The sequence below is a fragment of the Neurospora crassa genome, linkage group III (assembly GCF_000182925.2).
Source record: "Neurospora crassa OR74A linkage group III, whole genome shotgun sequence".
Taxonomy (NCBI): Eukaryota; Fungi; Ascomycota; class Sordariomycetes; order Sordariales; family Sordariaceae; genus Neurospora; species Neurospora crassa.
This window is the reverse complement of record NC_026503.1, coordinates 5114619-5128868: the sequence shown is the minus strand read 5'-3', so window position 1 is coordinate 5128868 and position 14250 is coordinate 5114619. Positions and strand designations below refer to the sequence as shown.

The following is a 14250-nucleotide window of genomic DNA, read 5'->3' as shown; positions in this document are numbered from 1 at the left end:
TCCACCGCAACGAAATCCAGGAAATATTTCACTGTGACCCGTGCTTACTCAGCCTAAAGACACCACGAAACGGAAACCCACATTCATTCCGGCTCAAACAAATACTCAAGAAACCCGAAATCAAGACACGAAAGCAGAACAGTCATCATTGAAACACCAACTGTAAGGAATTAAATTAACCGCTTACTACTATTTGTTCGCTTCTTCTCCAACTCAACTAGATAGAGGGTACATAAGCAGGGCATTAATCGAAAGGATGATGATGATGATTGCCGGAGGGTATCGAAACGGGAAGTATACTGTAGGTGAGGTAGGTAGGTAGTAATGAGCAAAAAGCCAGAGGAGGATGTAAGCCAGCGGTGATGGTGTCGGTATCGGGTGGTGGTGATGCTGCTAAAAGCCAAACAAAAGCCAGAAAGAAAAAAAAGGAAAAAAAAGGCAAACTCCAGCCCACTCCCCGTGCGTGCACGTCCGACGTCGTTCCCCCTTCCCTCTCTCCAGCCTCTCTCTTCCTCTCTCTGAAACAGATTTCCGTGTCCAAAAATCGTACAGTGTATCTCCCTCTCCCTCCAACATCTGCTGTTGCTTGTGTATGTGTGTATATGTGCCTTGTGTTTAAAGTGCACCCCGACCTTTTAACACCCGTCCATGCAGCTTATTGTCTATTGTCTAATGTCTCTCTTTTTTGTTTTCCCCGTCTTCTGTATCATGCTCTGACTGGTACAGATAACACCGTTCAACGACTCAAGGGATACTTTTCAGCACCTGCATTTTTGTTTGTTAGCACCAACCCTTCTCAACACCACATTAGTAGGTATAAAAGAGAAAGAAACATACCTAAAGAGTCGGGGGCGTAGCACTGATAGCAGTAGTCGTCAACGCAGGCGGGTGCGCGTCAACTGGGCTGGCAATCTTCTCATTGTCCTGCTCCTTCTTCTCCTCACCCTCCTTGCCGTCCTCCTTGTGGCCCTCGTGCTCTCCCGTCTGGTGGTGGCTATCCTCCACCGCGGGAGAGACATCAATCTGTGGCGCGTTCTTCTCGGCAGCAACCTTCTTGCTGTCCAGCGAGCTCTGGCTCACCGGCCTGGCGTTGGGGGTGTTGTTGTCGTCGTCGTCCTCTCCACCTTCTTGAGAAGCGCCGTTCTTCTTGCTCTTCTTGTCGCCCGATGGCTTGCCGGCGCAGTTGAGTGACTTGAGCGAGGCCATGAACTTCTTGAGGGGGTTCTCCTTCTTGGGCTTGTCGGCCTTTTGCTGCTGCTCTTGCTCGCCGTCGGCAGCGCCAGCCTCAGGTTGGTCGTCCGAGAGTTGGTGGTAGGCATCTTGGTGACCGGCGGCAACGGGCCCGTCGTCGGTCAGTTGGTGGCCCCGTTGCTGATCCTCGGACTTCTTGGAGGAAGCGGCGGACTTGGGCCTCTGATCTTGTTCGGCAGACATTTTGGCTGATTATTATAGGATGGTAATATGTAAAAACGGGGGGGAGACTGGAGTAGAGGGAGGAAGCGAAGAGTGGTTGGTTGGTGATAAACGAATGGACTGGTTCGAAAGGGACAAAGAGAGAGAGAGACGAGGAAGGAAGAGATGAAGCTGGGAAGGTGAAGCAATAAAATAAAAGTCGACAACTCTTTCTTTTCCCAAAATAAAAAGGGGGAATTCCGTTCCGAGACGGATCTGAAATTACAGGTCATTTCAGACAACCGACGCCGGGTCCAGTGTGCGCGGTGTGCTAAATCCAGCAATCGAATTTCCCATGACTCCATCGCGACGTGCGAAGCAAAAGAGCGAGCGCCAAAATCAGATGTCGACAGGCGGTTTCCCAGGGCTAGTTCCAGGTACCAAGCAGGGGGGGGTGGTGGACTGGTGGACACCCGACCCGTAAACAAAACAAAAAAAAAAACAAGGGTCGGGCCGGGGATGCATTGCAGCGTGGCATAGGGCACTAGAACACTGAAAGATGGCTAAAAGTTAGACCCTGAGCGGAACTCCGGTGGGAGGAATGGAAGCCACCCAGAGAAGAAAAGTTCTAGCGGCAGCCAAAGCGGATGACCGCCAAGAACCTAACAAACACCAGCGGCAAGGGGGGGAAATCATCACCAGGGGTAACCAAGCGAGCAGATCCAAGGGGGGGACGGGAAATGAGCTCCACCACCAGATTGAGATCCGAAGCTTGTTTGCCAGAAGAAAAAACCAAGTTTCCCTCAAATTGGCCCTCTCCTGATAGGTTCCCAAAGCCAAACCAAACAATTGTGGAAATCTGGCAGATCTGATTAATGATCTCGGGATCTTCATAATAGCGAGCGGTTGGGCTGCGACGTGTGAATCATTCACTGCTGATTTTGGGATCCAACTGTTATTCGCCATCTCAAGATGTTCCCACAACCATGGTATCTGATCTCGCGATCTAATCAAACAGCGGTGCGCTACAACTCGTGGTGCGATTTGTCCCCTTCTGTTGGTATGTAGTCGCTTCTTTTTCTGGTGTTCTGTCTCAGTTGCCTGCCTGTGAGAGATGCAGTTGAGGCAACTCATCCCTTTTACTTTGTGTCATCCAGTCGTTCCGCCATGTGCTGAGCTGTTTCGGGTTTGGTGCTTGCTTTTGCTTCCATTCCAGACAAGGGCCAACTATGCCAGGGCCAGATGGCAACATGGGATAGACTGAGACTTGGGACTCGGGAAGACCGGGAGAGCGATTCCAGACCCCGTCAATCATCACTATCACCAGCACCATCAGATAGCCGACCACACCGCATCAAAATTACGACTGCTCCTCCTCCTCCTCCTCCTCCTCATCCTCATCCATGTCCTGCTCCTCCCCTTCCTGATCATCGACGTCCCTACCGCCAGGATTCCGCTGCCCCCTTGCTTCCCTCGTCTGCAGCTTCCGTCCAAAACTCTGCTTGTCCGCATGCCCGACCCCTTCCCAAGTCTTGGTATCCGGCAATCCATACGTGCTGATACCTCTCCCCCAGGTTGTCCACGGGTTTGTCCACCTTTGCACCTCAGAGGGTATCTTTCCGTCCTTGCATTCTTCGTACTCGGCAATCAACGCTTTCCAGTCCCGTGGCTTGTCTCTGTGAATCAAATAACCTCCTAGGTGACGGTGCCAGATATCTGGAGGGATCTCGTTGTTTTTTGCGTCGCTTTCGCTTCCGCGGTAATCGTGGGTGGCCGGCGGTGTCCAATGCGTGGCTAGTGAGAGGTAGATCTGGCGCTCGATGCCGCGGTGGCCAGTGATTGTCGTTAGGCGATTTACGCACCCGTAAAGATAGACGGAGCGGTTCAGCCTTGACAAATCTTGAGCGACACCGAGGGCCATAGGCGGGAGTCTGCCCTCTGCGATGAGTGGGGAAACTTGTTCCAGTTCAATGTCGTCCACGATTTCGACGGGCAGGTGAAGATCATCGGGGATAGGGACGGCGGACCACCTCTGCAGTTCAGCCCGACGTTGTTCGGGGGTGAGACTGGCTGTTGAGAGGGGTTCGGAGCTTCCCTCAGGACTAAGCAGAGCGGGTGGCGCATCAGGAGGCAAAATGAAAGAAGCGCGCACTTCTTCCGAGTGTGTAGAGATCGACGCAATCAGTTGCCGGAAGTATTGCGCAGCCAGACGTGTTGTCACCAGCTTCCTTCCCCTCAGCGCGGGGTACAGTACCTTGGCGAGGATATCCTCACGCGGCACCAGCTCATTACTGTCCGTCGTGTGGTCCAATACCGACCTGGCAACCACCCTCTGCTGGAACTCGGGCTGCAAATCGACGAGGCCGTGATGTAAATCTGTCACCAATGACACTAACACGCTCGGGTCGAGGTTCGCAGTGGATGTGATGCGGCCGCAATCGTCGGCGACGAGGGGGTCTCGTTCGTCGATGAGGGCGGCCAAAGCGGTGTCGAGTGGTGGTGGTGGCGTGTCGGCGAGGAGGGGACTGTTGGCGCAGCTCACGGTAACAGAGACGTCGTCGCCACCAATCTTTTCGCGGATGTAGCGTAGCATTCTGTCGACGGGCTCGGACTCGCCATCGCGCAGACCGGGAAGAAGAAGATGAACATGATGGCAGTGGTTCCATCTCGCAGCGAGGATGACCTTCTTGATGGACTCGGCGAACTCGGTATTCCCCAGCGCTTCTTGGATGCCACTTCTCCCCGCGACTCCGTTCCCATTGATGTTGTATCGGTCTTCTTCATCATCGCTGTACGCCGTACCATCCTCCTCCTCCTCCTCATCAGTCTCCCATCCATCCACCGCGATTTGGTAAGCGAGCGTCTTGGGTGAAATGGAAACAAACTTCAACCACGTCGCCCCGCTATCGATGACGGCGTCAACAACAATCGGCCTCTCCAGCAGAGGGTTATCTTTGTATGCCAGCCACCCTTTTCCCGCAGGAACCGGCTGCTTCGGGCTCCGGGCAAACTCTTTATTGATGGCGACGAGGGCGCGACACTTTTTGATGACGGACCACCTGTCGTCCCAGCAGCAACTGCGCATGCCAAAGTACTGGGCGGGGGTGAAGAGTTGTTTTGGTTCGGTGCCATCTTCGTCTGTCGAGGAAGGAGGAGGAGGAGGAGGAGACGGTTGCGACGCTTTCTTGGCTTTAACCTTGTCGAGGGTGCGTTGCTGGACTTTGAGGAGGGTGTAGAGGCCGCGGATGGGCTTGGAAGCTGACTCGGCCTTTGTATGGAGCTGGGAGAGCTCATCGACGCAGGTCGTCCATCCGTGTATGAGGGCTTCGATACATTCTTGAAGAGCAGCGCCTTCGAGCGGTTCGCCGCGGTGTTCGTGATACAGCTTGGCGGGTGGTTTGTCGGCGTTGCTGGGGGATGGCGATGTTTGGGTTAATGGTGGTGGTGCCCCTCCCTCGCCCTGGTTGTGCGCCGTCATGCCCGCCCGCGTACGCCGTTTACGGTAGGACTGCCGGTCTTGGTGGTGCAATAATGTATAAGGTAGAAGTGTTCGAATTGCGGTGCTAATGAACCATCAAAGTGGAAGATGCCTAGGTAGGAGATGATGTCAATGAAGCATCCAAAAGTTGCAGTGACACATTCATTGGATGTGCGACGGGCAGCGGGACGGGCATTTGGTGGAGGGGTAAATACACTAACAATTATTTCAGTGGGCCAGCCCCATGCAAGCAGCTGCCTCTGCTGGGAAACATTGGGCGGCATATGCAAGGGGTCAAATATCAAGGGTTAGGGTATTTTCAAGGGGACAGTCTCTGTGATGTTTCCTCACACAACTGTTGTTCACACGGAGATGATGAGCAGCAACAAATACATTCAAACAGAAAAAGACGAGGTGGAACTTGAGGATGGTGTATGTTGTTGATTTTGATGACTATGGAAATGGAATACCCAAGTTCCAAGGACTGCCTACGCAGTGTCCCAGCAGTGCAATGGGTGGAGCGAATCAAGAATGTGCAACCCTAGGGTAGGTTCTTCAGATCTTTGCCCACTTACAACTGTGATAGCTTCGTTATGAGCATTAACAAACAATGACCGACAAGTACTACGCGGGTCTACAAGGCCTAGGTACTGGCCTAGCAAGCCGAGCTCCTAGAGCCCGGCACAACTTACCTCTACCTACGTTGCTTAGGTAACCTCCAACTCCCTGCCCTACACGCTTACAGAAGGGCAGCCATGACCATAGAGAAACTAGGCATCGTCGGTAGATATCCAAAGATATATCCCCAGAATCCGACAAGTTGGCCTCCCATCTATTCTACGCCGTAGAACCTCTACATTTAGCGCCACGCTCCCTATCTTTACCTAGGTAGACAGTCCAAGTGCCTAGTATACCTATGTGAAGCCAGACAAAAACGGCCAGGTGACAAAAAGCCAAGGAAACCCTACATCGGCTGTGACTAGTAAAGCTATTTAATTGTTTATGCTTAAAAAAAAGGGAGAAAAAAGAAGAAGAAGAAGAAGAAGAAACAAAGGGCCCGTGACTGCTCATTCCTCACTTATTTACTTAACTGTCGTCGAGCGTGCCAAATCTCTTGGGCCGCCGCCTGATACGCTGGGGCCTGTTGGGCGACGGCCGGTTGGACACAGCCATCTTTTTCTTTTTCTTGCTGGATGGGCCGCCGTCGCGGGGTGAGGCTTTTGTTACGTTAGTTGACGCCGACGCAGGCGGCATGCTCGTTGTAATGACCGCCGCCGCTGTCGTCGATGGAGAGCTGGGTCCAGGTGCTGCTGCTTCTTCCTCTTCTTCTTCTTCTTCTTCTGGGGAGCGGGCTTCGCAGTCCTGCTGCGGTTGTTGATCCAGCAAGGGGGTATCATTCTCAACAGAGGGGTTCAACTCTGGTGGTCCTGGATGCGATTCCTGAAGGGGACCAGGGGGCAGAGTGATGCCGGGGACGGGGTGGCTTGTCTGCTGCAGGCTTGTTTCCTGACCTGTCTCCTGCCTTGTCTGCTGGCTGCGACGCCGTAGACGTGCGTGCGCTTCGGCCAAGCGTGCCTCGTTCTTTGCGTGCGATTCGTCCCTGCAGTGCCTAAACGCTGAGACGCCTTTGCGGAACTGGTCAACGCTTTCCATGATGTGGTGTGTCTTGATATGAGTGAAGTGGTACGATGGTTCAGGAGAGCCGGGTGTAGGTCGACCAACGCGCACAGCATATTGAGTAAGATCGCCGTATGCGCTGAACGTCCAGGCGTGTGCCTTGGCGGTGTCGTCATATTTTGGGTCGTCTACCCCAAAATTCTCGAGAGCGAATACAGCACGAGCAGCCGCGGCACCGCTGTAAGCGGCCTGGCGCTTCAATATATCGAGACGCCCGGAGGGACCTTTGACTTCCATGACAAAATGCGGCGCAGCCGGAGCGTTTAGCAGGATTGAAGGTTGAATCAAGTGGCCGATCTCGTCCCGAATTTCCCTGGCGATATCTGTAGTGCGGGTTCCATAAAACAGATCAGGCCGAGGGTCAACAGTGCGTTTTCCCGTCATCGAGCTCATGTTACTCCAGGCAATGTTGCTACTGTGCGGGATATCAAGATGGCCTCCGGAACCAACTATGGCCGCCACAATATCACGTTCGATGTCCGCTTCCGAAACCGCGCGATTATTTACTCGAATTAACCGCTCGATTCTGCTATCCGGGAACTCGGACGGTGCCAGCGAAGGCCTCACGGATCTTTCCCGTCGTAGTTCTTGGAGATTGGCGAGCATAGAAGGGTCTCCATGGATATGGATCCCGCTATCTTCCAGAATCGAAGGGAAGCCATTGGTGTATGCGTTGGACGACCTGTGACTGCCGGTTGAAGCCACAGATGTTGGGTTGGTGAGTCCCGAGCCTCGACCCGAGGATCGGAAGGTGTTGTGCGATGCAAGATTGGAGGACATCCTGTTGAGCTTTGCCAGATTCTCGCGGGTTAGGCGAGTGTCGGTGCCTGGAGGAGCAGGTGGGATGGCCTGGTGATGGTCGGGCTTGTGTTCCGGGTTCGGCTGATGGGCGGCGGCGTTATGGCCATGTTCCTCCTCATTGATGGAGAGGAGGTCGACCGGATGCTTGTCTTGAAGTAAAGATGGAGAGGGGCCTGCCCTCACTCTCTTGGCCCGGGGTATTCGTTGCGGTGCGCGAGGAGACGGGGATGGAGAGATTTGGACTTGGAGGTGTGATTGGCCTGGCTTGTGGCCTCTTTTTGCTCTCTTGGCCCGTGGGGGTTCTTGTTGGATGTCTTCGCGTGGCCTTTTCGAACGTGTCTGAGATGTCTGGTGTTGTTGGCGCAGATCGTGGCCGGTCTTTGCCCTCTTGGCCCGGGGCTTTTCTTGTTGTGGCCCCGGAGGAGACGGGTCGTCTTCGCGTGGCCTTTTTGAACGTTGTCGTGGCATGTTGGACTGGAGGCTCGGATATCGAGCAGGGAGCAAGATACGTCGAGACCGACATGAGAGAAGGACGCGTTGGGCTTGTTGGTTGCAAGTTAGTACTTGGGAAACGAGAATTGGCTGAAGGGTGACTAGCGCCGAGATTGATTGGGCTAACATGGGTCAACCCCCGTCCCCTTGTTAGTACTACAATGCATTCCTACCCGACGACGCTATCCTACCCTACGACGCACAGGCCAAGAACCGGGGAAATGGTATGTTCATGACCGTAACAAAGTTGGTGGAAAAACTCACCTATTCCTGTTAGTGACTTGCACAATCCCGTTCACCGAGATAATCCTTTGGAAAGTGAAACAGCAGCTTGTTTGGCAAAGTGCCACGTCTCGCCGATGATATACAATTCCTTCTTGGATATTTTCAGAGATACCGTACCCATAAAACAGGCACATTTCCAAAAGGACGGAATGAGTGGTACAGTACATAGGGAGGCAACGAAAAGCAGACCGTGACATTTCTTCCGGTACATATCATGGCGAAGTGCAACTCGTTTTCTGGCGTTGCTCACGTTTGATGGGTAGAATGAAGAGAGTGGGTTGGTTGATTAGGCTAACTAACGGTTTACTACTTACCGTGACCCATGGTTAAATACTGCACACCAGAACCCATGCACCCCATTGTACCTTCCACAAGCACATTGGCGACACTGCAGTGAAGCTGTGAAGCTGTGAAGCGGGTTCCCCAGCACCAGTCCGTCATTCAAGGGTTAGGGTATATCAGGAGGCAAATGTACAAGTACTTCTAGAGGTAAACAAATTATCAACAGTTGTTTGAACATCAGTAATTCCAGTTATGCTACGTACAGTAAAGGGGAAAAGGTTCAATTTCAAGAGTAATCCTCTTCAATCAAAGTATGATTGATTCGGAACTACTTGTTTTCAATGTATGGCTGCGCAGTGTCCAAGTACTGGGTGAGCAGATCAACGATGTGATTCTTCGTTCGGATTTTGCCCAGCCCGAAGCTCATTAATTCACTCGCCAAGTTCTGCTCACGACCATCCTGTGCTCCATGCCTACGGCGCCATCCTGTCTTCCTGTTGATCAAAATCCGATGATACTCCATTGATGCTCCCATTGATGTTCTCCCGTCCAGAATTCTCTCCTCAAAAACTAGCCCTCCTCTTCCTCTCCCCTCCCTCCCTCATGTACCTCGCCCTCTCCACCATCTCCAACTCCAAACTGACCAGAAGAACCATGTGATTCGTCATCATCCTCACAAAGTTCTCCAAGCGCAATTCGCCCCAATCCCTCCTCCAGCTTCCGTCCCGCACCATCGTGCTTATCACCCGCTGCCACCTCGACGCATGCTTTTCAGCCCTGGCATTCGCCCTGATCGCCTCCGTCGGGTATATCTCCCGATTGAAGGGATCAACCTCAATGTCCATGAGTTCCTGCTCAAACGTTTGTTTCAACCAGCGCATCTGATGGCGGAGTATGTAGAGCGCCAGGGGGTGCTCTGCAATGGGTGAAATGAAGAAGTGCGCGGTGAGGTGGCGCATGTAGTCCGCTTGGATGCGGTTGAGGGTTTGACGGATGGATTCCCAGCCCGTGTAGGCAGGGCGGCCCCAGTACATGAAGTCGAGGCGGTTGAAGAAGGGAATGATGATGGACTCGAGAGTCGCTTGAGCTCCTGTTCAAAGAAAGACAAAGGGGCGTTAGGAGATGAAAGAAAGTGGTTGAGTCCAGCTTTGGAACTTAAAAGTTGAGAACAAAGTGAAAGACAAGGGGCATTGTTCGCTTGAACAGGGTGACTTACTCTCTCTGGATCTATACACTTCTGGTGGGTAGATAAATCTACTCGGCCGGGCACGTTGAGGTGTTTGTGGCGGATCGAAGTCCATCTTGTTCAGTTTTTCTTTTTTTTTCTTCTCGAGTGATAGACTGTGACGAAACTTTGAAAGCGATCGCCAGCAACCCAAGCACACAACAAGCCAGGAAAACGCGAAGAAATTTCCGCTCGTAAAGACGCCAAAAGCGACGCAAAAAGAGCGCAGAAGGCCGCCAGCGCCAGGGGATGACGCGGTTGATAATGTCTCTGATAAAAGACAAGGAAGCCGAGTTGCCGAAGAAGGAGCTGAGGTTTAAGAGAAGAAAAAAAGGCCGAGTCCGAGGGCGGAACGTGTACTGGGCAAAGGAAGTCGCCGCAAACGCCGACGGGAATTGTTGTTGTGTGGGTAAGGACCGCAGGATTCCTTGCACCGAGCTAGTTGTTGGTCGCGAGAAAGATGCTTGAAAGGAGAAAAGGCTGTTCATGTTAGCGAAGTGTCAAGGCTTTTATATCCTGAAGATGGTTCACAATACCGTTTGTCGAGTGGTGGATGCCTATTCAGACCGAGCTGGCACGTTCCTATTTTGTTGGTATTGTGATCTGATTTAAATATGTCGAAGTGTAAAGCGACTGGTGTCTGCAGAAATATATATGTTTACAATAGGATGAACAGTAAAACAATGGGATGAACAGTGGAATAGTACGGAACCTGAAACTCAACTACAGTGACGGGCAGGACTGCGTGATGGTAAACCTGGATTTGAAATTCAGATGATAATATCTGTGATCACCGAACACTTTGGCCGGTCAAGGTTCCTGACGTGGTCCGCTTTACGCTTCCAACGAAGAAGTGACAAGCTTGAGTGAGGAGAGACTCGAAGTCTGGAAAGACTCCTGAATGAATCGCGCACATAGGTATCGTCGAAACCAGTCCAAGAATGCGTTGACAGCATACCAGCACCGCAGAAAGTCATGCGCATTTTTCACTGTGAACTTCCTCATACGAATCTAGCTGTGACTAACAAAGTGAGTTGCTTTCTAGTAGTTTTTGATCCATGATTTGTGTCGTGAGAAGTGATGGGTACGAAGAGCAGAGACCAAGATAGATTGCACAGAACATGACCTCGGGAAGTTAGGCAGTTGCACGAAAGGGCACTGTTCCCGTTTGATCCAAGGGAAACAGAGTTTCGAGATGGTGCTGGACAAGATTTACCCCTTCGAGGAATCAGACAAAAGTCAGAGTACCTCTAAAGGTTGAGCGTGTGAGAGCAAACGAAGCAACTCGGCACCTCTGACGAAATCGATTAGTGAGGAGCGGATCGTAAGAACGAGATGACGGACAAATCACAGCATGATCAAGGTGTATTTTGGACCTCAGAAAATCAGATCGCGAGGTAGGTAGACATTGAGCTACATGTAGGAGAACGAGCATGAGAATACGGCCTCGATAGCCATAAAACGAATGCGGGAAACTGGCACGTCGAGCTCGGAGGGAATTGAGAGGGGGACTGGAAGCTCGAGCAGAACGAAAAGAGCCGGCGAAGAGGAAGATACAAAAGGGATGCAAGGAAAGACGAAGGACAATATGGTTCATGGAAGCAAGTTCAGGTTGGAAAGGGGCACAAATTGGACGAAATCGAACGAAATCATGAAACGGGGAAAAGTGAGAAACAGTCGATCCTCCAGAAAGGGCTGAACCCTAAAGCCTCGAGGCTTTCCCAAGGGAAGTCGCGAAGGGTGCGTCGAGGATTGGAGGCGGGGAGATGTGTCGTGACACTGAAGCGAGGACGGTGCGAGTGTGGCGTGGGGTTGTTCCCCGCCAAATCCTTCAGCTGATTGGAACAAAACACCAAAAGTGATACCCACGATATCCTGTTAAACATCAACATTATTGTCATCGATCACATGACAAGGATTTCAAATATGCGATTCGACTGTCCCTTCTTGTCTCCTTCGAGTTCCCATGTCACTGCTGTTTTAGCGGACTTTAGCCGTCACCCTCCTGCCTGCCGAAGAATGTCCCGCTCTGCGCGGAACCAAACACTGCAACGACACTCGCGGGTAAAATGCCATCCACAACACCCATTTAGGCAATGCCTCAGATCCAATCAACTCTTTTGCTTTACAGTATTCCCAGAGGCATATGACTATGATCGTGACGTGACAAGTGTCTTGGACACGTTTTCTTCTAGTCCAATTCAGCATAAGAAAGACAAAAGAGCATCACCCATCCGTCTGCCCCTAAAGTCTTCGCTCACTCGATCAGATTCTTCTCACCATCAGATCGACAACTCTCGTCATCATGGCCTGGCTCACCCGTGCCCTTCTCCTTGGTCTATGTGCCCAAATCGTCATCGCAAAGACGAGTACAAGCAATAAGGACGCACCACAGCCAGCTCCCGTACCCAACGCCGAAGACGGCAAGAACATCGCCTACGAACAAATTGACAAGTCCCAAGTCATCTACACCTCCAACACCACCTTCTCGGATCCCAACAGTATCCCACCCACCAACGGGTGGTGGTCATCCAACATCTGCGCCCAAAAAACCTATTGTATCTACACCAACCTTGGTCTAGGTCACGGGCGAGGTATCGTGTTGCTTACCAAGTATGCCGACTTTCAAAAGATTGCGCGGCTAGACCAACACCTCGATCAAGCCGAGGACCGGATTGAGGCTTTCACCACTATAACCATCACTCCAGCAAAAGCGGAAGCAACCGGAGCAAAAGGGAAAGAAGACAGACAACGAGAAGAAGAAAAGCCCTTTTCAGAAAGTTTCATCCTCTCCAAAGGCCCCGGACTAACCGCCACCATTCCCCTACGACGCGGCAAGCCCCTGATGAGCGCCGCCCCAGTGCTCTTAGTTCACAAGGACTTCTTCGTCGATATCTGGCGCAAATCCGAGCGAAACAAGTTCCTCGAGAAAACCGTCTCCTTCCTCCCTCCCGCGACGCGAGAAGCCTTTGACAGACAACGCACCCTCTATGTCCTCGCCCCAGACCAAGAGGAGAGAAAAATAGAGCAAGTCCTCCTCGCCTCCCCTTTTGAAATCGACCTCGGTTCCAACTCCAACTCCTACACCCCTTTCGGCCAGGCGACACTACAAACCGACCACTCAAAGCACTACATCAACTACCCATCCATGTTCTTGTTTACCCACTCATGCAGACCTAATATCGCATTCCACATCGACGGGACCTTAGCTCTGCGTACCACCGTTGCTCGCAAAGTTGCTCCCGGGGAGGAATTATCCATAGCTTATATCGATCCCCTGCTCCCGCGCAAGGAAAGGCAGGAGTGGGTCGCTCAACACCGACCTTCTCTTTCTCTTTCTCCCTGCTCCTCTGAACCACCCCCAGAATCACCCTGCCCCTGCCCCGCCTGCACCGGCCACTACCACTACCCCAGCAGCAAACCCCACGGCCACCCGCACCCCATGAGTCCCTCCCAAGAACTTTCCACCTCCGCCTCCTCCGCCGCCCGCCTCGCCTCCCTAGACCGCATCCGCTCCCAACTCCGCAACCACGACTCTCCCCCCGTCCCTCCCGAAACAATCGAGTACTTCCTCAAGCTATACCTCGAAGAAGGACTAGAGTCCAAAATGGCGGAAGCCTACGAGTTGGCTGCCACCAACTATAATTATTTGGGAAAAGACGACGACAGGAAAGCAAAGAAGTATGCCGAGTTGGCGGTGCAAGCGGCTAGGATTGAATACGGAGGGGATGCGAATGAGGTGGTGGCTATGAGGATTATGGCAGGGGATGTGAGGGGGCATTGGAGTTGGGGGTATAAGGTTCGAGGTAAGAAAGTGGGGGGTGGGTGATGATGATGGAGGATGTTAGGATGAGTAGGTTGGTTGGTGGAAGGAGAGGGAAAGAGGGAAAGAAGGAAGGGGAGAGGAGGAACAGGAGTTGCTGTGTGGATGGGGTAGCTTGATGATAGGAGAGGGAGGGAGGAGATGGCAGCATCTGGTGGGAGAGTGGTGGGTGTGTAGTGGTTTGGTACCTCTATGTAGCTACGAATGTAACCCGGGACGGCGTCAGGGGGATGGGGTATACTTATTGAGGACGGGCATTGTTGACTCTAACTCTAACTCTGACTTTCATCATAATTCTGGGGGCCGGCTGCGTCATTCACGGTTGTGACATCTGCGACTGTCTCGATGATAAACTTCTCGGTGCTCGTGTTTCGGTGATTTTTGTAATTCTTAGAGGTAGTTACCGGTCATGTTGGTTGGTGTTGTGAAGTTGGGAGGAAAACGACAAAAACTGATGGTGTTGGTAGGTTGTTACTGCTGGTGCCAGGCGTGTGCCGAGTCCCCGCGTGGCCAGGGGTTTGACTGATGCGCGCAGGATGGGTAGCAACTAGACTGCCTTGATGCGTTACCGAAGGCTAAGAACTCTTGTTGATAAGAGAAAAATAAATTTTAATCCGCAATTTTAAGGAACACAGGAGTGTAGAAGGATTGAACGTTGCAAGTTATGACAGCTGGCGCCATCATCTGGCAGGACAATGAAGCGGACTACCATCATACCATGTGAGGGTCCGTCTGTGCGGCCGTATGCCATCCCGAGGGGACTTCATCCGTCACCGAGGGGATACAGAGGTTAGC

The 14250-nt window shown here is 52.3% G+C and overlaps 5 protein-coding genes across 5 annotated transcripts; 1 reads left to right on the top strand and 4 right to left on the bottom strand.

Annotated features, from left to right (window-relative positions):
* Nucleotides 1-169: 169 nt before the first annotated feature.
* On the bottom strand, nucleotides 170-1525 carry NCU08786 (hypothetical protein). The gene is made up of 2 exons (XM_951136.2): nucleotides 838-1525; nucleotides 170-765 (listed from the first exon to the last, which is right to left on the bottom strand). Exon 1 carries the CDS (start codon nucleotides 1432-1434, stop codon nucleotides 838-840), a length of 597 nt encoding a protein of 198 aa, XP_956229.1. The 5' UTR covers nucleotides 1435-1525; the 3' UTR covers nucleotides 170-765.
* Nucleotides 1526-1855: 330 nt separating this feature from the next.
* On the bottom strand, nucleotides 1856-4907 carry NCU08787 (hypothetical protein). The gene has a single exon (XM_951137.2). The coding sequence runs from the start codon at nucleotides 4868-4870 to the stop codon at nucleotides 2753-2755; it is 2118 nt and encodes a 705-aa protein (XP_956230.1). The 5' UTR covers nucleotides 4871-4907; the 3' UTR covers nucleotides 1856-2752.
* An 899-nt stretch (nucleotides 4908-5806) lies between these two features.
* On the bottom strand, nucleotides 5807-7904 carry NCU08788 (hypothetical protein). The gene has a single exon (XM_951138.2). It carries the CDS (start codon nucleotides 7814-7816, stop codon nucleotides 5957-5959), a length of 1860 nt encoding a protein of 619 aa, XP_956231.1. The 5' UTR covers nucleotides 7817-7904; the 3' UTR covers nucleotides 5807-5956.
* A 1066-nt stretch (nucleotides 7905-8970) lies between these two features.
* On the bottom strand, nucleotides 8971-9708 carry NCU08789 (hypothetical protein; the record flags this gene model as incomplete). Its single annotated transcript, XM_951139.1, has 2 exons — nucleotides 8971-9497; nucleotides 9624-9708. 2 exons carry the CDS (start codon nucleotides 9706-9708, stop codon nucleotides 8971-8973), a joined length of 612 nt encoding a protein of 203 aa, XP_956232.1.
* Nucleotides 9709-11937: 2229 nt separating this feature from the next.
* NCU08790 (hypothetical protein) lies at nucleotides 11938-13461 on the top strand (the record flags this gene model as incomplete). Its single annotated transcript, XM_951140.2, has 2 exons — nucleotides 11938-12935; nucleotides 13050-13461. 2 exons carry the CDS (start codon nucleotides 11938-11940, stop codon nucleotides 13459-13461), a joined length of 1410 nt encoding a protein of 469 aa, XP_956233.2.
* Between the last annotated feature and the right edge of the window lie 789 nt (nucleotides 13462-14250).

Coding starts and splice junctions, on each gene's coding strand:
- NCU08787 (XM_951137.2), bottom strand. CDS start 4,870: ATGACGGCGCACAACCAGGGCGAGGGAGGGGCACCACCACCATTAACC.
- NCU08788 (XM_951138.2), bottom strand. CDS start 7,816: ATGCCACGACAACGTTCAAAAAGGCCACGCGAAGACGACCCGTCTCCT.
- NCU08786 (XM_951136.2), bottom strand. CDS start 1,434: ATGTCTGCCGAACAAGATCAGAGGCCCAAGTCCGCCGCTTCCTCCAAG.